Raw genomic sequence first — 24,134 nt, 5'->3', positions numbered from 1 at the left:
GCCCGAGCCCACTCACCACAGAATTCTGTCATTTTTTATAGGTCTGACATGTGTGCAATTTTTTGCGAATTTTACCACGAGAAAGCCCTCAAAAACTACAGAGAAGGTGCGGAATAATAATAATAATAACAATCCCTACAAAAACAATAGGTTCCTTGCACTTCGTGCTAGGACACCGTTGGTGCCCTTGCACTTCAGTGCTCGGGCCCTAATAATAATAATAATCCCTACAAAAACAATAGGTTCCTTGCACTTCGTGCTAGGACACTGTTGGTGCCCTAGCACTCGTGCTCGGGCCCTAATATTTAATAATCCCTACAAAAACCATAGGTTCGGAGCACTCATGCTTGGGCCCTAAAAATATCTTGGTCCAGAGTTGGCAAAGATATTGCTGTTGTAGACATGTAGATTCTCCATGCTGACTTGTTGACGACAAGTAAGTACAACATTAGAGCAAATTCTTTTTTTATATTTCAGCCTGGACCTGATAAAGACAGTGGAGGCCCCAGCCCCTATCAACTCGGCCTCCCTCCACCCAGAGAAAGACTTCTTTGTTGCTGGTGGAGAGGACTTCAAGCTCTATAAGTTTGACTACAGTACTAAAGAGGAGCTGGGTGAGGAGGAGAGAGATTTTTATATAATTTTAGATACGTTTAACCCATGTAAGGTGAAGGATCCAGTGTTGAAGGTAGTTTGTCTATTTTGTGAAAAACGGATTTGTACAATACACAATTTACAAAAAATGTATTTCTAAAAATATATAAGTTTTACAACTGATTCTGTGACTGATCATATAAATGTCAAACAGAGTTAATTTAAGGGATAAAAGAGGATGTTTAAATGTTAGCCTGGTTCTTGTCATAGTAGATAGGAGAACCTACCAAAAGTCACATATTTACCACTTCCGGTTGTTGTCCCTCCTGTCTGCAGAGTCCTATAAGGGTCACTTTGGTCCAGTGCACTGTGTTCGCTTCAGTCCGGATGGTGAGCTGTATGCCAGCGGCTCTGAGGACGGCACGCTCAGACTGTGGCAGACGGCTGTAGGGAAAACCTATGGCCTGTGGAAGTGTGTCCTTCCTGGTAAAAATAAAACGTTGGGTACTTATTTATACAGCTAGATCTAGAACCAGCTATATGACATTGAGCGCAAAGTGTTATCTTTTCAGCAAAGGGCAACCACCAATGCTAAATGCTGTAAATGCATATTCTTAAGTATCAGTATGATTTTTCTAATTCTGCTTGTTTTAGTCCTGTTCTGTCCTTATTCATCAGAATAAAGTTTTGTTCTAATTCTACTTTTATTATCTTACCTTACTCCTCAGAGGACCTGGGGGCTGAGAACTCTGAACAGATGTACACGTCGGCCCCTGAGATCAAAGCATGAGGAGAAAGCCTAGCTTTTTGGAAATGGGATGAGAAGAGAAAAGAATGACAAAGGAAACGAGCGGAATAGTGTTCCAGCGTTCTATCTGCCCCCAGCAAGGAGCATAGTTCAGAGCACCGCCATACATCAGGAACGGATGTGGATATTATGACTGCCCTGTCATGGACTAACCCCACCACACACACACACACACACACACACACACACACACACACACACACACACACACACACACACACACACACACACACAGATTGTATGCAGTCATATGGGCTGTAGAGTAAAGCAGTAGACCTGTGAGTGTCGGCTCATCGCTGCCTGCTTTCCCTCTGATTAGCCCAGTTCTGTCTGCTTAAACTTGTTTTAAAGCTTTTTGAAAGTCAAGTGCTCAAATAAAAAAAAAAATATTGTTTTGTGTCAAAGCAGGCAAGAGAAGAAATGCCACTGGGTTTTTATTTTCATTTTGATTTCTGTCTTCATTTGTGTCCAGTGAAGAATTAAATAAAGGCATTACTGTTTTATTTATAAGTAATGCACAAAGAGCACATGGAGTTTGGTGTTAATTTTTTGGTATGGGGATGAAAAGGGTCACGTGGTTATGTTAAATTGCAAATGTGTTAGGTACAAGCAAGCACTTTCACCCTAGGACAACAATGTAACAAATACTGTCTCGTGCTATTAAATGTTGCTAATTAATTTCCATTTAACGTGCTATCAAAACAGGGTGCTAGAACGTGAGTCCTACACTTGTGACGTGCGGTTCGTTTTAAATAGTTGTATGGCTGTTGCTCCAATGAGGAAGATTTTTTGGCCATTTATTGGCCAGAACAGCATCTGGCCAATAGGAACCGGTCTCTACAGGCAGTCACCTCCCTTTGAAACTTCCGGCCCGGGTAATGATTATCCCCATGAAAGTATGGTTTATGCTACATCGCACCCAATACACATGTGGGGATGTTCCCGCAGCAATGGGATTTGAAATTCAGAGCCGAAACGAACAACATTACCGACCAAGATTTCCCTGACGTTAGCATCTGACGTACTCACCAAACAAGAGTTCTAAACCAAAAACTACATTTGAACAAGTCCCGTGTTGGTGTTGACGCCTGCGCAGTATGCTCGATTTGACGTCGACACGTGTATCGGGTGAGATCTAGCATCTACCCCACGAGTAGCAGCAGCCTGCCCTGGTGTAGATGTCAGCCTAAGCAGCAACTCAGAAATAACTAGAAATAACCACTTTCACTTCTTCATTCTTCTGCGAGGAGGAGGAAGAGAAACCAACGACAACAAGTCATATACATTTTTATTTTAGTTCCTTCTCATTTTTCTGACATATGCTTCTTACTTACTTAGTTAATATTCGTTTTGCAATTTAAATCCAGTAAGAGGCGCTGGTTAGCCGTTCCGCTCAGACCAAACCTCCCCTCCATTTATCCCACTTTCCACCTCAGTGTTAGCTTGCTAGCTAACTTAGTCTCCCTCTTCATCCGTACGCCAACATGCCGGAGTACCTGGACGACCCGTCTGTTCTCACCAAGGACAAGCTGAAGAGCGAGCTGCTGGCCCATAACGTAGAACTTCCGAGCGGCAACCCGAACAAGGACGTGTATGTGCAGCTTTATCTGAAGAACCTAACCGCTTACAACAAGAAACATGTCACGGCCACAACTCTGGACGCCTTTTCCAGCGATGAGGAGCTGCCGCCGCCCTTACTCTCCAGCAGAAGTCGCTCCTCCGGCAGAGTGAGTTTTGTTATTCTTTCTGAATTAATGTTTAATTTAATTTAACGATGTCAAGCTTACATAGCACCAAGGGAAATATGTATTTAGATTTTAGCACCTAAAGTAAAGTATACCTGTCCAAAACAAATGCACATCGAAAGTAAGCAGAAGCTTTAAACTTCGTTGACGAATCGTTGACCATCATGTTGTAAACCTCAAGCTAATCAACTGTTATTTTCATTTTAAAATGTACATCTGCTTTGACCAAAGACTCCCTTGATATTTTTGCCAGGCGTCCCCACCCAAAAAGGGATAGACACATTCTTCAGTTGCCTCCATTCATTTTATCCTCAAAGACGTTAATTTGGAAATTTGCCTGTTTCATTGTCTTTATGTCCACTTGATCCCAGTTAGGGGAGCATATAACTTTAACTATAAACAAACGCCACATGAATCTGTGGCCAACCTTTATGATGGAACAGGTTGTTGTTGTTGTCAGTCATTACATCTGAGATGCAGACCGTTAAAGCGCAGATAAAGAATGTTAGAGGTGTTTGTTCTGTTTCTTTTGGAGAAGAGTGTTAAGATTGCTTTGCTCTCAACTGTAAGGTTTTTGTTTGGGGGCATAGGGTCTCAGTTTCTTTGCATTCTCCACTACTGATAATCCCCCTCCAGCCTGCAAGAGCCTGCATTCTTCAGAACCTTTAAACAGGAGCAAGTGAAAGATTTTCTTCTGAAGTTCACTTTTTTAAGTCATTGAACCAAGGAGTTGATTGTACATAGCGCATGTTAAACTGTCTCGTATAATTTCAGACCTTTGTACAAAGCATTGAAAAAACATGGCAGTTAAGAACAGTTTTTTTTTTTGTTCATTTAGTTTATTTTAGTTTGTATTTTTCAAATTAATGGCTTCACAATAGGTTATCACAGCATTGTTTACCAGTTCCCCAAAGTTAGGGCTTGGTGCTTACCCTTAATACTTGTAATGACCAAAATGTGTCTGTGGTAAAAAGTATCACAAAATGCCTTAAAATATTTGAGAACCTCTTTTGTTAAATAATGGTTTTGGTACCGGTACAAAAACTCACGCAATAGAATCAAAGCATTGTAAACCATACTCAGTCCTATGCAGAATCGTTTATTATATTTTACCCTATAACCTTTTTAAACATTATGATAATTTGTAAACACAGGTTACCAGAGCCTTAATTGCTTACTTCTTGTTACCGGTTTTGTCTGACAGTCACAATTTTACACTTGTATCTAGTAGAGGTGTGAATCTACACTAATCTCCCGATTCCATTACGATTATCATGTCTTTTATTCCATATCTCGATGCATCACGATGTGTCAAAAACCTTTTTCTATTAAAGCCGTATACTGTTTGTTATTTGACTTGACAGAATGCATTAAGATACTGTATAATTCAATATAATACAGTTTTTTATATTACTTCACATGGTTATGTTTTCATCTAAAAATACAAGTAGTAAGGTATAAACAATCTTTTTTCATTTAACAAAGCCTGAACACAGCCAACAACACACACACACACACACACACACACACACACACACACACACACACACACACACACCATTGCTTTTCAAGCTTCAAAAACAAAACATTCTGGAGTGCTCTAATACTACATAGATTGGATACATAAAACTACAGCACTGAGCACATGGCACTTCCTGAATGTGAATGTGCAAAACAGAAATTGAATCGCCACTACAATGCGCAAAGAAATACAGCTTGACTGATGCAGAGCGGGCACGGACATCTGAAGCTTTGCTAGTTAAGTTGCAAAGCAACAAGGCTTATTTTTTTTACCAAGCTTCATGACCAGTTTTGTGATCTCCACAAAATTGTCCAAAACAGCCATTTTCTGTAGGGGAGTTTATTAGTGTTTGGTGGCTGCGCTGCGCTAATATGCCCTCAGGAAGAAAAAAAAGGCGTTTGAGAACACGCCTAAAATAAAATGGACTAGAGTCTATCGTAGGTCTAGAGGAAATGGGTTAGGCTACGGAGAATGTTATTTCTCATTTGAATGTTTATGCCGTGGGCGGAAAATTAGAGACATTACTGCGTTATAATTGATTATAGTGGGACACTGCGTTGGTGCAGCATCGTCCATGTCTGTGTTGCGATGCATCGATTATTTGAATCATTTTAACAACGTTTTGTAACAAGATTGTTTAATATTTTAACTTCTACATGCTTTAAATGGCTCATGTCAGTATTAAATAAAACAATTAATTTGCAACTTTGCAAACATGTGGCGCATCCAACAGGAATTGCGAGGTGCCCTGAAAACCATCATAAGATAAGCCTTAACTGATAATGACAAATAACAATAGGACAAACAGGCATTCCCCAGTCTTCTGTTCTTTGTCCACTTCTTTATAGTTTTTATATAAATGACTTGCCACAATCATGTCTTGGAGCAAGCCACTTATTAAACTTACTCAATTGAGCAATCAACATTTTGGACAGAAAGCTGATAAGATAACATCATTGCCATGTTGAATATATTAAGTTTTCAATGTCATTTTGATAATGATTGCAAATTTCCCTTTAACTCATGCTGTGGTCAATATCTTCTATATTGCACAATGCCCCATTGCATAATACCATATCATATATAACCTAGCATACTGTATGTAAAAAGTATTGCACCAGTACCCTGTCTGGCATTGCACATTGACTCTATATAATGGTAAGTACCACAAATATTATTTAGTAGTATTAGTCACACATACATCACTGCAGCCAACATTAGGGCTGGGACGGTTACCAGTTACCGCGGTCACATAACAATGACATGGATTGTGTCTGATGACATTGTGTCTAACATGAACAAAGCATTAAAAGATGGAGCAAATTGCCGTTTGGTAACCTGTACCTTCTGCCTGAAGGGATCGGCTCATACTCATCAATCAGGACGTGATTTGGGTTGTGGGCGATCCTCTTTTTTTTACTCTGTTTCGTCACCGCCTCCTCGAAGAGCTCCTGAAGAGGAGTTGGTGGCATTTGGCCAGTTATTTTTCCAGCCCTTTTTATCAAGTTTTGGAGATATGATTTTAATGGATTTATGGTTACCAAACCAAGCAATGATGCCATAACAAACAACAGATTTAATAGCTGCCTTGTAAAACAGTAGCATGTTATTGTTGACCATTCTATGATGTCTAAGTCTATAAAAAATACACGCTGACTTATCTTTGCAAAACATACTCCACTTGATGGGATCACTGCAACTGACAGTCTAATTGTTTTCCTAAATACTTTTACAAGTTACAAGTACACCTTCAATTTGGAGTGTGCATTGTACTATAAATCTGGGGTCAAAAATGTATTTTTAATTAAGCGGCAGGTTATGCCTGTTGCACCACTTTACTACCTCCTCTATCTTAGCAACGTCTGAATTTTTTGTAATTAGACTATGTATGGCCATATCATCTGAAAACGTTATAATGAGGTTATTTCTATATGTTTTTGCAATCATTTGTGTATATTATAAAAAGTAGGATAGCTTGAGGTGCACCTGTACTTATGTTCAGAGTATCAAGAGTTTAGTTGACTCTTACCTGCTGCTTTGTCTGTCAGAAAAGAACCATACCATCTTATAATAAAGGGGTTCATTTGGTGAAACAGCTTCTTCTTTTGTTGTTCACAGGATCAACATGAGCAATTTCTTACCTACTGAACTCGAAACAGCGTCCTGACTGGCATCATTTTAAACTCCAACTGAAACTGTTTTCTAAAATGGACCAGTTATGTAGTCATGAATATCTGGTGCTTCTTGTTTTTCTTTTAGTCGCTGTCTTGTATTGTTTTGACTGTATTTTCTTAAGTTCTGAGTTTTGCATTTTAATACACATACCTGTCTGTGGAGTTTAGGCCTGCACAATATTGGAAAAACAACTGATTAACTAATCAGATTTTTACAAGATGACATAAATAGCGCTATTTGGAAATAATAAATCATTCTTGACTACTGGGGTAATTTTGTAGAGGATTTTTGTAGGGGAGTTTTCTATCTACATAGAAAATACAAATGAAAAAGAGATTTTCTTATGTGAACCATTCTTTGTTGAAGTTTAATCCTTTACACCAACACCAAAGCAAGTAAGCGCTGTGACTACTCTTCTGAAGTGATTTTGGAGAGGGAACTTCAATGGTTAAATACACTGGTTGACTGACATGACACCATTGTATACATATAATATTATCAATCCAGGCTAAAGTGAATGATAGTAGGGATGTCCCAAATGGGACACACAGCTAAACAGAGCTGAATTAGCACAACTTTCATGCATTTCTTTTACATCTACTGCAGTCAGATAAACTGTGTTCACTTGGAAGGAATCACTGCACATTGGTAGGCACTTTTTATGACATTTTGAACAAGTTACGAGGCTAAAAACACATTTAAAACGAGCCTGTGTAAGCCTGTTGGGTGCTAATGCTAGCAGGAGGATAACACGGCGTAGACAGAACCGATTGGTTTCGTTTTTCTCTCTACTGACAGCACTCCAAATTTACAAAGAAAAGAGCTACGTGTTGGAATTGACCGTAATTCTCCTTTAACTTACACTGTACTGCTATTTAACTGGTGCCGACTGCTTTATGTTGGACCAATGTCAAAGATTGTTGTTCCCTTAGACGCAAAAACCTAGGAAAATAGGGTTTCTAAAAGCGTCAATCAGGACTGTAGAACGTAAGGTATTAGGAAGGGGGTTCCACAGGTTTGGGGCCACTGCCTCGAAGGAACGGTCCCCTTTAGTTTTCAAAGTGCGTGGGACCACCAGTAGTCCCTGATTAGAAGACCAGAGTGACCTGTTAGTAATGTGAGTATGGAGCAGGTCAGATATATAAACAGGCCCCTCACAATGGTATGCTTTATATTTAAAAACAAGAGCTTTACAATGGATCCTGAACTCGATCGGAAGCCAATGTAACATGGAAAAAACAGAAGTTCCAGTAATCAAGCCGGGATGATATAAAACCATGAATGAAGTTCACATTGCGAAACCATGTTTCTAAGTTAGCAATGTTTCTCAGTTGAAAGAAACGTGCGGATTAAGAAGAAAGAAGCATATTTTGATCAAATACAACACCAAGATTTCGAAGTTTGGACTATACCACTAAAGAAAGGGACCCCAAAAGCAGAATAACCTTAAAAGCTGTAGTATCCGGAGCAACAATAAGGTCTTCGGTCTTATCTCTTCATTAAGCTCCAAGAAATTGTTTGCCAACCAATCCTTAATGGAGCAGCAGTGATACTTTGTAAGTCTCTTACAGATTAGAAGAAACATACAGCTGGATGTCATCAGCATATCAATGATAACATATATCTCCAAATTTCCTAAGTATGTAGCCTAGGGAAAGTATATACAATGCAAAAAAAATCGGACCTAACACGGAGCCCTGTAGCACCCCACAAGAAAGGGCTGCCGTTTCAGAGAAATAGGGACCCAGTGACACAGAATAGCTTCTATCTGTCAGTCTAGGGCGCTCGCAGAGATAACAACCTAGTGCTTAAGTATTTCAAGCAACATGACGTGATCCACAGTATCGAAAGTTGCGCTAAGGTCCAGCAGCACCAAAACAGTACATTTTCCAACATCAAATAAGGCTGACCTCCAATAACCAATCAAATAACTGTTAACTGACAAGCAGGCAACGGAGTCCCAGTTCACAGATCCGTGAGGGGCAGACGGCTGCAGTGCAGACTTGTACCAGCTGCGCGGGCACTATGTTTCGTGCATTGTTGTGGACACATGCAGCCACATTCCTGGAACTGCTTGTGACACAGCCCCAGCGGTCTGCAACATGTAAGTCCAAGTCTGTCTCAACTTAACCCTAATATTGTCCTTGGGTCAAATTGTCCTGTTTTCCTATATCAATGTTCTTTTTAACTACCCAATTATAATTACCCAAAATAACATTGATTCCACACAATGCTCTTTGGAAAGTACAAATGTCTCCTTTCATTAATTTTGGGGTGTCTTATTCAATTTTATCGCATTTGAAAAAATAATTGAAGTGGTTTCAAAATAGTATTGAGTAAAAGTTGACATATTCTAGTTCCATATATTCCAGTTTAGGTTTATTGACCATAAAAACATCAAGCGTCAACATATTCAATTTTATTTATACTATCAATTCATAACAAGCGTTATCTCAAGACACTTTACAGATAGGTCTAGACCACACTTCAGAATTTACAAGGACCCAACAGTTGTAGTAGTTTCCCCCAGAGCAAGCAACAGTGCGACAGTGGTGAGGAAAAACTTCCTTTTAGGCAGAAACCTCGGACAGACCGTGGCTCTTGGTAGGCTGTGTCTGACGACCGGTTGGGATTTAGAATGAAGAGTGGCAGTAACGGTCACAAAAAATAAATAAAAATAAAATAAATAGTAGTTTGTTTGTAGTAGTTCTTTCAGATGTGTTCATTTTTAATTTTGACGAGAAGACAACACAGCTGTGTGTCTGCATGGTATTTAATACCCTTTGTTTATCATGCAAAAACATTTTTACTAACTTTTTTAAAACTTTTGTTTCAATATTGTTTTAACTGTTTAACTGGTAGAAATTATTGGTCAATTTTATTGTCGGTTAATGGTTAACCGTTTAATCATTAACATGTTTACTCAGGACCCGAGGAAGCCCATTGTGAATTTGTTGGGATGAGTGTTTCTGGAGACAGCTGAAAGCAGCAATACCACATGCCTAGCAATAATACCACATGCCTAGCAATCGACCCATTTGGAACAGGCACATTTAAACCGGCACTGAACCAGACTAGTGTAAATCAACAGAGCACTGCATTCACTTCTATGTTGTGCTACATTCCTACTATTTAACCAATCTAATAACCGGCATGGATAAACATAGGCCTGGCAAGGACTACTCCGTGGAAACCCTGGCTTGATATGATATGCAGTTGAAGTTTCTATGAGTGGAGAACGTATTTTAAACATCAATATCGCAGTAAATGTAAATTTTTGATCACGATTGTGCAGCCCTAAATTCTTTTTTTGTCAAAGGTGGGGAAAAAATGTATCCCCCAATACTCCTACCCCGGCTCAAAGGCATAAACATAAAACCCATTATGTTGACACCACATTGTGCTATTTTTGAGATTATTTTCCATTTAATATTAAAGTTCATATATAAGTGTTGGCGTTGGCATGGCTGGCGGAGTGGCACTATGTTGTTGGATGATTTTTTGCTAGTGCGCGTGACATGCAGGTCTGATCAATTTATCAAACTAACAAGCTGGCCCCGCTAGTTGACCACAACCTGAAATTAAGAGGAAGCAACATGCAGTTACTGCCATTCACGTTAGCCTGGATGTGTTATTATATGAATTCAATGGTGTCATGCTAGTCAACCAGCGTATTTCTACCTAATTTCCCTCTCAAAAATCACTTCAGAAGAGTAACGTTAGTCACAGCGCTTACTTGCTTTGGTGTTTGAAAAACATTAAAGTTCAACAAAGAATGATTCACATTAGAAAAGATCCCTTTTCATTTTTGTCTTCTATGTAGATGCACTCCCCTACAAAATCACTGCAGTAGTCGAGAATGATTTGTTTCCAAACAAAGCCATTTATGTCATCTTTTAAAAAAAAAAACTTTTTCTTTTTTCATACTGCAATATACTGTAGTATTGAAATTCGATAGTATTGAGTATCGCGACTTTCTTCACCTTCTTTAACAAAACAAGTTTAAACACTTCTAGAAATAATATATCATGATTATATATCTAAGAAAGAAGAAAGAATTGCTTTCTAAACAGAATTTACATCACACGTTGGTCAGTCAATCTGACATTTATTTCATTTGTAAGAAGAAAGAAGTACATAACATGGATTTTTGGCATATTCGGCTTTTGCTCTTTTGTGCCAGAAACGGATATGATGTAAAACAAATCAAGATACCATTTTTGATTCTCCCCACCCCTACTTAACCACCCACCTACCTACCTAACATGATGTAATGTGCATATGTGAAGAAAGTAGAAAGCCAAAGTGCTGGTTATCAAAGTTTTTGTTTCTAGACAGTAACTGAGAGTCTTATGTCATAGGTCAAAGATCTAATTGTTTTTTTTATGTTCTGAATTGATGGAACATAATAAAGCAGAGTTACAGTACCAGAATAAAGGGACATTCCAATCTTGGAGTTTGCAGCCAATTAATTTTACCGCAATCACTATTTTTTTTTTTTTTTTAAAGCGTCATTTTCTAGAACGCTCCGGGTTTTTTGCATAGCCAATCTACCGCTCCGTGACCCCTGTCGGATCATGTGCTAGTCAGAGTTGTTCACTGCACCCTGTGCAGCTTAGTTTCTAGATGTAGACAGTCACAGAGGACAGAGTAACGGGAGGAAAACTCAACAGATAGCAGTCGGTTATAGGTCGGTCCCAAGGTTTACCAGTTTACCATTAAATGCAACATTTTGTCCCGTCCGTGTTGTTTTTCAGACAACAGCCGTGACCAGTGCTAGTCGGTGCTAGTTAGGGTCTGTTAGCTGTTAGCTCCTCTAGGATGCACCGGTGCTAATGTCCTCGCATCCGCTGCAATGCTGTTTATATGGATCTGGTTTAATTTTGCGTTACATGACCCATTTCGTCTGTAAAGCCGTGCCTGTGTTGGATCTCTCCTCTACTCTCTCTCCTCTTACTCTCCACGCAGCCCAGCCACACAGCACTGGTCCTTCTTGTTTCGTGTGTCACCCTCTATGTAAAGCATTATGTCAAAATGTCTGAGGGAACTGACATTCCAGCCTTATAGCCGCCAAAAAAGCACCTTAAATGTGGACCAAAACAGTTTAAATATCACAATACCAACTTAGGAGGACTATAAGAGGAGCTCTCTCTCTCTCTCTGTCTCTGTCTCTGTCTCTTTCTCTCTCTGTGTCTCTCTCTCTCTGTAGCCTACATTTTACATTGGTAGCCAAACGTCACCCAATTAGACTTAGATTATGTAAGAATATGATTAGAACCCAGTTTAGGTCTGTCTTGATTACAATGAACAGAAAATATGTTTGAAGACTTCAGGTTAATACTCATTTGCTGAAGCTTCTTTGTTCTAACGAAATACTCCACTGCAAACCTTGTTTCTGTTTGAAAAGATTCCGTTCAAGTTTGCAGCTACTCTATTTGGACAGCAGCTGCAAAGGCGTTACATTGTATTTCAACAGTGAATCAGTTTTTAAGCAAAAAGAATGTACAAAAATGTGTCTTAATTTTCCAAATTCCTCCAGCACCATTATACACCTCTTCTGTCTATTCGCATGCTTAGTAAAAGGTTTCCCCAGGAAGGGCCTTAGTCAAAGCCTAAGCTCCGGACACGGCAACAATGGGCGGTACCTCGGCAAAATAGTGTCGGATAGGAACTTGTTTTAAAAAAACGTCAGGCAATTACCCCGGAAATGTAGTTTTGTTTATCAGGACTAAATATCTGGTATTTTCTGTTTGAAATAACACCTGATGTTAAATTAAGAATTGTCTTCTTGATTTTGTACTGTGTGTGAGGTTTTATGACAGTACCTGTGTTGAAATGAATACATGTTAACAGGTTATTCTTCTCAATATTGTGATTTATACTGTGTGTGTGTGTGTGTGTGTGTGTGTGTGTGTGTGTGTGTGTGTGTGTGTGTGTGTGTGTGTGTGTGTGTGTGTGTGTGTGTGTGTGTGTGTGTGTGTGTGTGTGTGTTTTAACATGCCAAGGACTGTGGAAAGACATGTACACACATAATAGTAGTGTGGTATTGTAGTGTTGATGTTTATGCTCACATATCTTACTGATTACAGGCTGCCGGTACGATCTGCAGGTGGAGATGGCTAAGCAGACCAAAAATTCATTCCTGACATTTTTTAAATGTTTAACTGAAGTCAGAGAGGCTTTTCAAAGGGAACTTTGAAGGATCTGATACTTTTTTTCATGCATATATCCCCCCCCCCCCCCACCCCCACCCCTTTTTAAAGCTCTCTGTGTTGGTGAGGTTCAGAAGAATTAGCTGTAAACTGTGATGAATGTGTGACAACAATACAGCAAACAGTTGTGGTTGAGCTTAGCAGAGTAAACCATGGCTAGCCACACACACTTCATTGTTACTTAGCCAAGCAGCAAGTTACGTCATGCAGCCACAGGTCCTGGTATGTCCCACCCTCTAACTGCTTCTTCAAGCTTTAGTGAAGAGTTATAAAGAAAATTCTGGCAATGTTTGTGGTGAGTTTACTCCACAATGCGCAGGTCGAGTTGAGCTCTTAGCTCATAGTTTCATTATGCCTTTAAAGGCAAGGGTGTGTTCTGCAGAGGCTGGATCAAAGACGCCTTGTTCACTCCTCCTTTTCTCCCGCTCTTCAGCTCAGGCTGCTGTGATTATGAAACAGTCTGGCTCCCATCCAGACCAAACCCTGCAGAGGGCCCACTGAGAGCCAGACGCAGAGTAGGACAACCTCTCTCTTTGTGTCTCACATTGATTGCATGTTTTGAAACCCTCAGCAGCATCTTACGACTAAATTTGAGCATATCATCTTTACATTCCTCACATTTTTGTTGATTTGTTGCCAGCTGAATGAGTTGCTTTAGTTCCAGATGTTCATTCGGAGCTCATGGTCACTTTGACAATGGATCTTTTGTGGTCAGATGAAGAATTACAATTAGTTGCACAGTTTTGGTTTGGTGTTATGCATGAAGGTGCTGCGTAGTTTTGTGTTATCTAAAAGTGTTTCAATGTCATGTCCACATTCTCCACTGGTAGGGTTGTAACAGTGTAAAAAAAAACACGGTTCGGTATGTACCTTGGTTTTGAAGTCACGGCTCAGTTCATTTTTGGTACAGTTAGGGGGAAAAAATGCAATACTCCCAATAAGAATGTAAAGAAGCCAAACAATGTGCTTTTTGTTTAATTATGAACTTTTGTAAATAACAAATTGGTTTACTTTTTAAATAAAACTTTAATGATTTGTAACAAAGGGGTCATTACTGAAATGTGGACCCGGAGGAAGTTCAACAACTGAATATAGTTGTAGCCCCACTTCTATTAAAACACCAATGGGATTTATTCTTGCTTTGGCCTGATCTAAAGTCTGTTAAAATGCAGAGGGAAGGTTTTTTGTAGTGATATTCACATTTGCGTGGTGCCGTTTCAAGTGAGTTAAGTTCGACATGTTGCTAGAAACATCCTGATTACTTATGAGCACTGTCGGTACACTACTTATGTCTTATCCACTTGTTTTTATCTGTTGTATTTCACTGGGAAACCAAAGTGGACCACAAACAGGAGACCTTAATGATAACAGAGGGTCTTCATGCTCTTGCTTTACTGCATTTGCCATGACACTACTTAGTGAGAGGCTTGACTGGGATAAGTGTACTGTGTGCAAAGGGTCTGTAAAGCGCTCAAAGTGCAGTGCAGAGACTAAACAAACTCCTGGTTCGCCACTTAATATGTTCGTGTGGGAACTAAGATTTAAAGTATGTTCCGCAGGCAAAATCTTATAGTCTTATAATTTCTGTTAATTCCGGTGTGTAGCGTTGGGTTCAGACAGGAGGCTGAAGCACCCCAAAGTGCTGCCAACAGACAGCTCTACATGTGATCAGAATAAAAACAGAGGAGCAGAATTGCTTGTTAATTGGAAGTGAAATGCTATTCTGTCGTGAACAGCCAGGACGCTGCTTGCCTGCGAAATGATATAATGCAACAAATTTGTATAATGACTTGTATAATGTGATATGATTTAGTTTGGACCTATGTCGCCCTAACTATGAAATCTGTCATTTATTATTAAACTTTTCATGATAATTGTCTTCGTTTAAAAACCATAATTCCTGTGGATGTTTACATTAAAGTTGTTGTAGTTAGGGCTGGGTACCAATGCCTGTTGCCAAAATGACACCTGTTTCTATAGGACAGGTATTTACTGGATTGAATGACAACGCAGATTTTGGTGCCTCATTTCGGTGCCACTTAAAGGTGCTCTAGTCACTCGTTTTTTTTAGGTGACAATGTTTTTTGTCACATACAGCAAGCATCTCCTCATTATCTGCTAGCAGCTGTCCCCTGAACACATTCTAAAACAATGCGGTCTCTGTAGACAGCCCAGGGTCCACAAGCCAAGAAAAACAAAACTGTGCCCACCTGCACCACCAAACCTAACAAACAGTCTTGCCGCGTTCCAGCCAATAACCAACAAGAAGGATTTGGGGGTGGGGGTTGGGGGAGTTAGTGCACAGAAGGGAGGGAGAGGGGACAGGAGGAGGAGAAAGGGGTGAGTTAGTCTTGTTTTTGAAAATACTTTGAAAGTTAACAAGAAGTGCCATCACCAAACATAACTTAAAATAATATATTAAATATCTGCGCTTTAATCTGATTCTCCGAAATGGACGTTACTGGCAAAAGAAGCATTACTGCACATGACTAGCTAACATTACTTAGCAGGTAAAGTTTGCCTACTGTTGCATAGTAGACGGCTTAAACAGCAGTCTGAAGTGGGCCTGTTTTTCACTCAAAAGGATTCCAACACCAGAAGACACAGATTAGCCTAGCTATACTGCCATGTATTGGTTGTCTTTTTTCGTGTTGAAGAGCAATTGACTGGTCAAATATGTTTGTGTTATTACATTTGACCATTTGGCCATATTAGCCATTTCTTTAATGTTGTCGTTTTGTGCTCTTATCGGTTTTGTCAGACCTGGCTGGCAGAAAACGCAAACAAAAGGTAGTAATGAAAAGCAAAAAGTTAGTCCCTGGAGCTGTGGGTGTGAGATTCAGTTTATGAAGGCTGGCATCCTGTCAATTCTTCAGTCTTTGAGTCCATTATGTACCAAACTATGTCCGTGACCATTTTGGGTCATATCAGGAACTTAACCCCAATGAAAACAGAAACTTGGTACTTTAGTGTCACTGTTTAATTTCTTTTAGACTTTTCTTAAGCACAATTCAGTCATTTGTAAATATAATGGTTCAAAACATGGTCACATGTGTAACTGGTATAATGAGATTATAATTGAGCAAAACATTTTGTGCATACTTTTATTTACTCTGAGCCAGAGCCTGCTTTGTCTGTAAGGCAACGAGGAGACAAAGGGCTTCATTTCAGAGGCAGCTGGCTTCAAACACAGAGTAATTTCCTGTAGGCTGGTTAGTGAGGGACAGCTTCAGCCTAGCATGCTGTTTACTATGATGAAACGCCTGCAATGTCTGCCTAGAGAGTGCTGCTTTTTTCCCCCGTTTTCTCTCTGGCTTCACTTCATCTTAGGAAATTGAAGGCAACTCCCCAAGTTAAAGCTTCTCTTCTTTCAAGTGTGTTCTTTTTTGTATCCACTCACATTTTCTCCTGCATTAAAAAAGAAAAGGCAGGAATCCATTTACTACGTTCATTGAAAGTAAAGTTGTCTAATAGCAATCTGATAAACCGGTTTCTGTCTGAAAGCTCGGTGAACACATCTTTCCTCTGAATGACTGAACTTTGCAAGCTAAAGGCACAAGTTCACAGGGGGGTGTTTGGAGGGGAACAGGTGGGCAGGGTGGGACAAAGTCCATTTAGACTTGGGGGTAGTACTGGCTCTGTCATTAGAAAATACAACCATCCCATTATTCAAACATCCCAGAAAAGACAAATTGACAAACAGTGAACTATGCAGTCTTAGACCAGAATGAGAAATTGACCATACAGACAGTTTAATCTGGTGGATTTAAAGTTCAGATACTCTTTAAAGAAAATAAACACACTAAGTAGATCTAAAAGTGGATTATTTAAGATCTTTTCTCTTCAGCAAGTTTCAAGCCCATTAAAGTTGATTTGTGGACTTCATAAGCAAAGACTGGATGTTTATTTAAAATAAACAGATTAAATTAAAAGCAGCCTCTGCGACCAATCAGCTGTCGGCAGATTTTCACTTTACCTTTCGGTATCGCTTCAGCTCGCATGGGATCTTGACTGAGGTATTATTAAAAAAAGTACCTGTTGGCAGTAGGTCCGGATGATTTATGGTAAAATATGAGTGTTTTTTTGCTTAGAATTGATATCACAATTCTCTGCCACAAGTTTTTTGACCTTGACAAAACAAAACAAATTGGCAGTACCAAACCAAGCTTATTATAGTTTAGCATTTTTGATTAGTTTTAAATTTATTTTTTTACTTTTGTTTTTAAATTAAGTTTAGTTTTAATTAGGTTTTAAAGTGAGTTTGCTAATTTAGTTTTTAGTTTTTGAAAATGCTTAGTTTTAGTTTAGTTTTTAGTAGTTTTAATCTTTTTTTGTAATATGGGCTATTTGTTGGGGGATTCGAAAAGGTCAGAAAAAGTATTGTGTAATAACAACTCAACACAAACATCATACAGGTTTAGAAATATGTATTCACAATGTATTCAACAATAACCCCAGTACAACCCATGTACATGTGATGATGAGCACAGATATGTAATATAATATATTGGATATGTAAAGAGTCAACAAAATATGCCGCAGTGAGTGCAGAATGTGGTTGACGTCTTCTAGGGGGAAAACCTAAATAGACATCAACGTGGGTTTTCTACTTTGGTTTGAGTAGAGTGGTGAACTTTTTGAATTTACTCTCACAGTTGTACTAACTCACAAGTTGCTCTTGCTCAAATTGTCTTCATTTTGTTTGACTCCCACGAAATGCATGTCTTGTTTGTCAGTGGTAAGCACATTCAAATCAACCTAAAACTCAAATGTCCATCTCTGACAAAAAATAAGTCTCAGCTATCCTATACATCATATCTTTAAAACAGGAGCCAGTCAGATCAAGTTGTGACCACTGTAGCGTTAAGCTATTAACATCAATATAAATGATATAGGCTATTTCTGTTAATAGCTTTAACCTTGAGGTTATAGGCTATAAAACACCTCCTTTGGTCACCACTCCTTCTAGTTCTCAGCTTCAAATGACTGAAATGAACTACAAATAAACTCTGAAATTCAAAACCCTTATCCCACTTACTGCCTTTAAAGTACGGCTGCCCGCGCTCCTGTCCGATGACTGTACATGCTAATTATTCTCCATTGGTGGTAACTGTTCTCCATCTGTACTGTACTATTCATCCTGCACACAAGTGTACAGTATATATTTGAAATCATGTTTATTATTTGTTTTGTTAGAGATGGACATTTGAGTTTCAGGTTGATTTTGTGGGAATCAAACAACAAAGACATTTCTGAGCAAGAGCAACTTGTGAGTTATTTGTATGCAGTGTGGTGTGGTCACAGGTTGATCTGGCTGCCTCATTTTAAGAGATGCTGTGTAACGTTTGAGTTCATATCAAGCCATGCCAACCAGCTCATGATACGATGTTATGGCGCGCTGCGTTAGACTGCTGAGACTTATATATTTTCTCACAAAGGTAGCTACAAGTTTGAATCCAAGTTGTTAATTCATTTTTTTCTACTTTTAAAAGGGCTAAATACTTTTTTTACGTGACATGTGTTTACTTAAACAGGCTCTGAAGACAAACCGGTGTATTCAATAAAACGTATTATAGACATTAACAGGAAGAGCAACGCTGTGTTACTGTTTTCCTTAACAGCAAGCCACGTTCCAAACAAGACTGCCAAGTTTCCTCAGATTAGACTCCAGTCAAATCAGAGAGGTAACGTACACGTTATGTTTTAACATTTTAATGACAGCTTAACACAAAAAGGCTTTCACGCGGACAGCTTCGTATTCTCTTTGTATTCTCTTCCCGTTTTCATTCCCGTTTTCATTTGGCTGACAGTCGCCAGTTAACATGGTCTCTCGTTAAACCGGAACACCGGGGTTGGCTTCTGTTTCGAGGGAGGGGGGCTTATTCTCCTTTACCTTGTTAAGCTAGGTTAGCCTCCTTGTGTTTGATTCTCAAATGTAGGCTACTTTCAAATTTTTGGGATGTTTCCCTGTAATAAACACTCCACATATTTTACAACCTACTTTGCTAAGCCCTTGCTTTTATCTGACACAGTCATAATCAAATCGGACTCTGCCCCTTTCTTCCGACTTTCTGTACTGCCATGATGCCAGGCTAGGGGCACGGACTATTGTTTGTTTTCTTCAATTTTACATGGAATGCCGGAATTTTCAGGTTCCCAGTCGGAAACACTACACGTCTAGGAGAAATGTCATGCTTGGAAAGATATAAGGTTATTTTTACTATAAAAATACATTGACAAAGACAAAAACCAAGGACATGTATTGATAATTTCTCGATCATTTTGACCAAACCAAACAGAATTTTTTGGCACCTGTAGCACATTGCGCATCACCACAAGCATTGCAGTGCTTGGGTGAGCTTTAAACCCTATTTTATACAGTCATGTTAAAAACTCACAGAAGAAACTAGTAGCGTTTGTGATGCTTGTTTTGATGTTATTTTATTTTATTTTTTTATCAAATTTATTTAAAAAATTAAATCGTAAATGGGGGAATCAAGCTCTTGATTTTATAATGATTAATTGTGCAGGCCTAGTTAGCAGGTACCAGGGACTTTTTTCACAATGGAAAAAAACAAAAAATATCCAGTAGAGGCCAGTCAAGCAGGTGCCATGTAATGGAAAAACGGCATTTGTCATTGCACTACCAACCGGGCTGCCCTGTCGTCCTTCTCCCTCAGAAAGCCACAAGGAAAACAGACAAGGTTCATCCAGACGAGTTGGATGTCACCATGCTGACCGATGCAGGCCTGAAGGATGAGCTGCTCAAGCACGGAGTGGACGCGGGGCCGATTGTCGGTGAGTGCTCACACTAGCCGAACCAGCAGCATATGAAGTTAATGACTGATGTGACATCTGCCCTCAGCACACAGATACATGGCTGCACGTTACACATACAGAGGGATTTGGTGTTATTGCTAAATACTGGTGGAATTCATAATTATTTACAATATTATTGTTTTAAAATCTTTTTGAACTTTTCTTTTCAAAAATTAAGATTCAATTAGATTAGAAAGGCTTTTATCTCATATTGTGAAATTTCCATACAGCAGCAAAATATCAGACACACAGCACACATAAAGAATATACAAAAAATAATAGAATAAAAAAATAATAGGATAGATTACAAGAACAAATATTCAAAAATAAAAGATAAAAACATACATAGGAAAGATTTCACAAACGTATTTACAAGTTGGCAATAAAATGTACTTCAATAGTATTTTTATTGTTATATTGCAATATTATATAGCAATAAATCACATTACATTATTGTGTTTCTTTGCAATTATACACTCAAATTGAATGACCTAAGCAATATAAGTCTCAGTGGTTTATCGAAGTGGCTTTATCATAAAACTACTGGCTGCTCTCAATGTTGATTTGCAATGTGGAATATGTAAAGAGTCAGTAATTTTCATAACTATTGTTTTCTGCTTCTTGAGTTCAAGTTGGATGACTGTGTAGGATTATACAGGAGGGGGGAGGTTCTCTTAACAACCTGCCTACACCTGACAAGATTCCGTTGCAGCTTTCCTCCACGTATCTAATGCACAGACACGTTCATTTTGAATAATACATGCGCTTTTTCACTTTCAGTGTATGAATACATTATTGTGTTTTGGCTGTGAGGGCAGAGCTGAAATATGAAACCCTTATGAAATACACTTACATGCTGCTTTTCTTGCACGGGCGGTGTGCAATAAGATTGTTGTCCATCTAGAAAAGACTGGGTTTACCACCTTTACCCTATTGGCCTCTCAATGGTCTTCAGTCGTTTACTGAATCATCACGAGCCTGTCTGGCTGATTATCTGTGCATTTTACTGATTTTATGTAATTATTTCTATTTAAGGTGTGTCAAGATCTCGTCCCACGAGATCTTGCAAGATTAAAATGTGACGAGACTTCTCTCCAACGTAAATTTGTTTTTTTGCGAGATTGGTCACAAGTGCAGAGCAGCAGCCAGTAGATAGTTTAACATCTGGCTTGGACCTCTAAACTAGCATAGAAAATCCCCCGCCCGTTCGTCAAAGTTGACTGAGTTTACTTTTGCACAGCGGTAGTAGAGTTGCAGTTGTAAAAAGCTGCCCGTAAAACCCAGATGTTAGAACGTTACAGGGTAAGGCCGCGCTCTCTCAATCACGCATGTCTTAACAATGTCATGCTTCTTCTCCTGCGAGTCATAATTCACCTGACCATTAGAAGGTTCTCATCAGGTTAAAACGGTTATGAATCAATACAAGAGCAGACTACATCCTTGTTTACAGCTGCCATGAAAAGCTTGGTTAGGTTGTAACCTTGGTTCTCTGAGGTTTTCCAGTCATATTTGTTAATTGAAGTTTCTTTAAAATAGTGTTAAAATCTTGTCTCGTTCTTATGAACCCAATCTTAAGTGTCTCATCTCGTAAACTGAGTGTCTTGTTTTTTCCTCGCCACTGTCGCACTGTTGCTTGCTCTGGAGGGAACTACTGGAACTGGTCCTTGTAAATGATTTGGTCTAGTGTGTTCTAGACCTACTCTATCTGTAAAGTGTCTCAAGATATCTCTTCTTATGAATTGATACTATGAATAAAATTGAAATAAATGGAATTGAATCCATCTTGTGCGTGTTTAATTAAATGTCTCACCTCTGCTCGTCCTCTTAGCATCCACCCGTAAAGTATATGAGAAGAAACTGCAAAGGCTGCTGGATGAGGGTCCTACACAGCTGTTGCTGCCAAAGCTGGTTCTCACAGAGATACAAGTCAACCACAACGGCAACTCTGAAACAGACCTGTACAGTGACAAGGAGGATGGTAAGAAGAGCCATATACAGTGAGGAAAATAAGTATTTGAACACCCTGCTATTTTGCAAGTTGTCCCACTTAGAAATTATGGAGGGGTCTGAAATTGTCATCGTAGGTGCATGTCCACTGTGAATGACATAATCTAAAAAAAAAACTCCCGAAGTCCCAATGTATGACTTTTTACTATTTATTTGTATGATACTGCTGCAATTAAGTATTTGAACACCTGAGAAAATCAATGTTAATATTTTGTACAGTAGCCTTTGTTTGCAATTACAGAGGTTAAACGTTTCCTGTAGTTTTTCACCAGGTTTGCACACACTGCACACTGCAGAAGGGACTTTGGCCCACTGCTCCACACAGATCTTCTCTAGATCAGTCAGGTTTCTGGGCTGTCGCTGAGAAACACGAAGTTTGAGCTACCTCCAAAGATTTTCTATTGGGTTTAGGTCTGGAGACTGGCTAGGCCACGCCAGAACCTTGATATGCTTCTTACAGAGCCACTCCTTGGTTATCCTGGCTGTGTGCTTTGGGTCATTGTCATGTTGGAAGACCCAGCCTCGACCCATCTTCAATGCTCTAACTGAGGAAAGGAGGTTGTTCCCCAAAATCTTGCAATACATGGCCCGGGTCATCCTCTCCTTAATAAAGGGCAGTCGCCTTGTCCCATGTGCAGAAAAACACTCCCAAAGCATGATGCTACCACCCCCATGGTTCACAGTAGGGATGGTGTTCTTGGTATGGTACTCATCATTCTTCTTCCTCCAAACATGGTTAGCGGAATTATGACCAAAAAGTTCAATTTTGGTCTCATCTGACCACATGACTTTCTTCCATGACTCCTCTGGATCATCCAAATGGTCATTAGCAAACTTAAGACTGGCCTTGACATGTGCTGGTGCAAGCAGGGGAACATTTCGTGCCATGCATGATTTTAAACCATGATGTCTTAGGGTTCCATAATAACATGAGGAACTTGGTAGTTGAAACAAATGCTGCTATGTGGAGATTTATTGTGGAACCCCCATGAAAGAAAATGAAAACAGGCAAACTTTAGGCTAAAGAGGCCATTGCAGCCATGGCAACTGTAAGTGCTTACATCCTCACTGTCATCGGGCAAATTCTAAGGAAAGCTTTTAGAGGTTGTTAAACAATGATTCAGGTGCTCCAAAAACACGACTGGATTTAAACAAAGGGGGTCACGTTTTGTAGTTTGTTGTGTAAACGCTAATGAAAAAGCGCTGAAGCAATTCCTTCCTTGTTGGTACTACAGCTATGAAATTGGAGAAAGTTTTCACAGGAGTTAAAAATGTCACCATGATTGTACCTCAGTCAAGAGTGATAGACTGATATTGACACTCCCAATGGACTCCGTTGTACTCTTTTTGCCGTCTACTTCTGGGGTACGCATTCTCGCATAGTTCCAAACATCCATTCTACGGCGTTGGACATCATTCATCTCCATTGCTGACCGTTGAGTAACTTCTGAGGTAAGTTGATTAGCTACCTTATTTGAATTGTCGACTATCTATATTTTATCAGAGGCCCTTTATGATGCACAAACTATTCTTTATTTGTATGTGTACAGCGTAATTTGATATATATATATATATACACTCACCGGCCACTTTATTAGGTACACCTGTCCAACTGCTCGTTAACACTTAATTTCTAAGCAGCCAATCACATGGCGGCAACTCAGTGCATTTAGGCATGTAGACATGGTCAAGAGAATCTCCTACAGTTCAAACCGAGCATCAGTATGGGGAAGAAAGGTGATTTGAGTGACTTTGAACGTGGCATGATTGTTGGTGCCAGAAGGGCTGTTCTGAGTATTTCAGAAACTGCTAATCTACTGGGATTTTCACGCACAACCATCTCTAGGGTTTACAGAGAATGGTCCGAAAAAGAAAAAACATCCAGTGAGCGGCAGTTCTGTGGGCGGAAATGCCTTGTTGATGCCAGAGGTCAGAGGAGAACGGCCAGACTGGTTCGAGCTGATAGAAGGGCAACAGTGACTCAAATAACCACCCGTTACAACCAAGGTGGGCAGAAGAGCATCTCTGAACGCACGCGCAGTGTATATACACTCACCGGCCACTTTATTAGGTACCCCATGCTAGTAACGCGTTGGACCCCCTTTTGCCTTCAGAACTGACTCAATTCTTCGTGGCAAAGATTCAACAAGGTGCTGGAAGCATTCCTCAGGGAATTTGGTCCATATTGACATGATGGCATCACACAGTTGCCGCAGATTTGTCGGCTGCACATCCATGATGCGAATCTCCCG

At 39.5% G+C, this 24,134-nt stretch overlaps 2 protein-coding genes and 1 long non-coding RNA gene across 5 annotated transcripts in view; 2 read left to right on the top strand and 1 right to left on the bottom strand.

Moving 5' to 3' along the window:
• The window catches only part of strap (serine/threonine kinase receptor associated protein), an 8,058-nt gene extending 6,129 nt beyond the window's left edge, over positions 1-1,929 (top strand). The window contains exons 7-10 of one of the 2 annotated variants that reach the window (XR_004655416.1): positions 478-614; positions 931-1,080; positions 1,323-1,560; positions 1,615-1,929. Coding sequence is in view for 1 of the 2 variants with exons in the window: in XM_034863203.1 (XP_034719094.1) it covers positions 478-614; positions 931-1,080; positions 1,323-1,384 (349 nt within the window). In the remaining variant the exon portion in view is untranslated. Of the gene's footprint in view, positions 1-477; positions 615-930; positions 1,081-1,322 lie in introns of both variants that reach the window. The other variant, XM_034863203.1, reaches the window with a different exon arrangement.
• LOC117938570 overlaps positions 1-4,574 on the bottom strand; it is an 11,199-nt gene extending 6,625 nt beyond the window's left edge. The window contains exons 1-2 of the long non-coding RNA XR_004655433.1: positions 4,350-4,574; positions 4,187-4,191 (exon numbers count right to left, since the gene is read on the bottom strand). This is a non-coding gene — a long non-coding RNA (uncharacterized LOC117938570). The remainder of the gene's footprint in view (positions 1-4,186; positions 4,192-4,349) is intronic.
• The window catches only part of tmpoa (thymopoietin a), a 35,555-nt gene continuing 14,002 nt past the window's right edge, over positions 2,582-24,134 (top strand). Inside the window, exons 1-3 of one of the 2 annotated variants that reach the window (XM_034863195.1) lie at positions 2,582-3,129; positions 19,737-19,854; positions 21,704-21,853. In XM_034863195.1, the coding sequence (XP_034719086.1) occupies positions 2,887-3,129; positions 19,737-19,854; positions 21,704-21,853 (511 nt within the window). In that variant the 5' untranslated portion in view covers positions 2,582-2,886. The remainder of the gene's footprint in view (positions 3,130-19,736; positions 19,855-21,703; positions 21,854-24,134) is intronic. The other variant, XM_034863196.1, reaches the window with a different exon arrangement.

The sequence above is a fragment of the Etheostoma cragini genome, chromosome 23, assembly GCF_013103735.1.
Source record: "Etheostoma cragini isolate CJK2018 chromosome 23, CSU_Ecrag_1.0, whole genome shotgun sequence".
Taxonomy (NCBI): domain Eukaryota; kingdom Metazoa; phylum Chordata; class Actinopteri; order Perciformes; family Percidae; genus Etheostoma; species Etheostoma cragini.
Note: the sequence above shows the minus strand (reverse complement) of the source record. Positions and strands in the feature narration are given on the sequence as shown.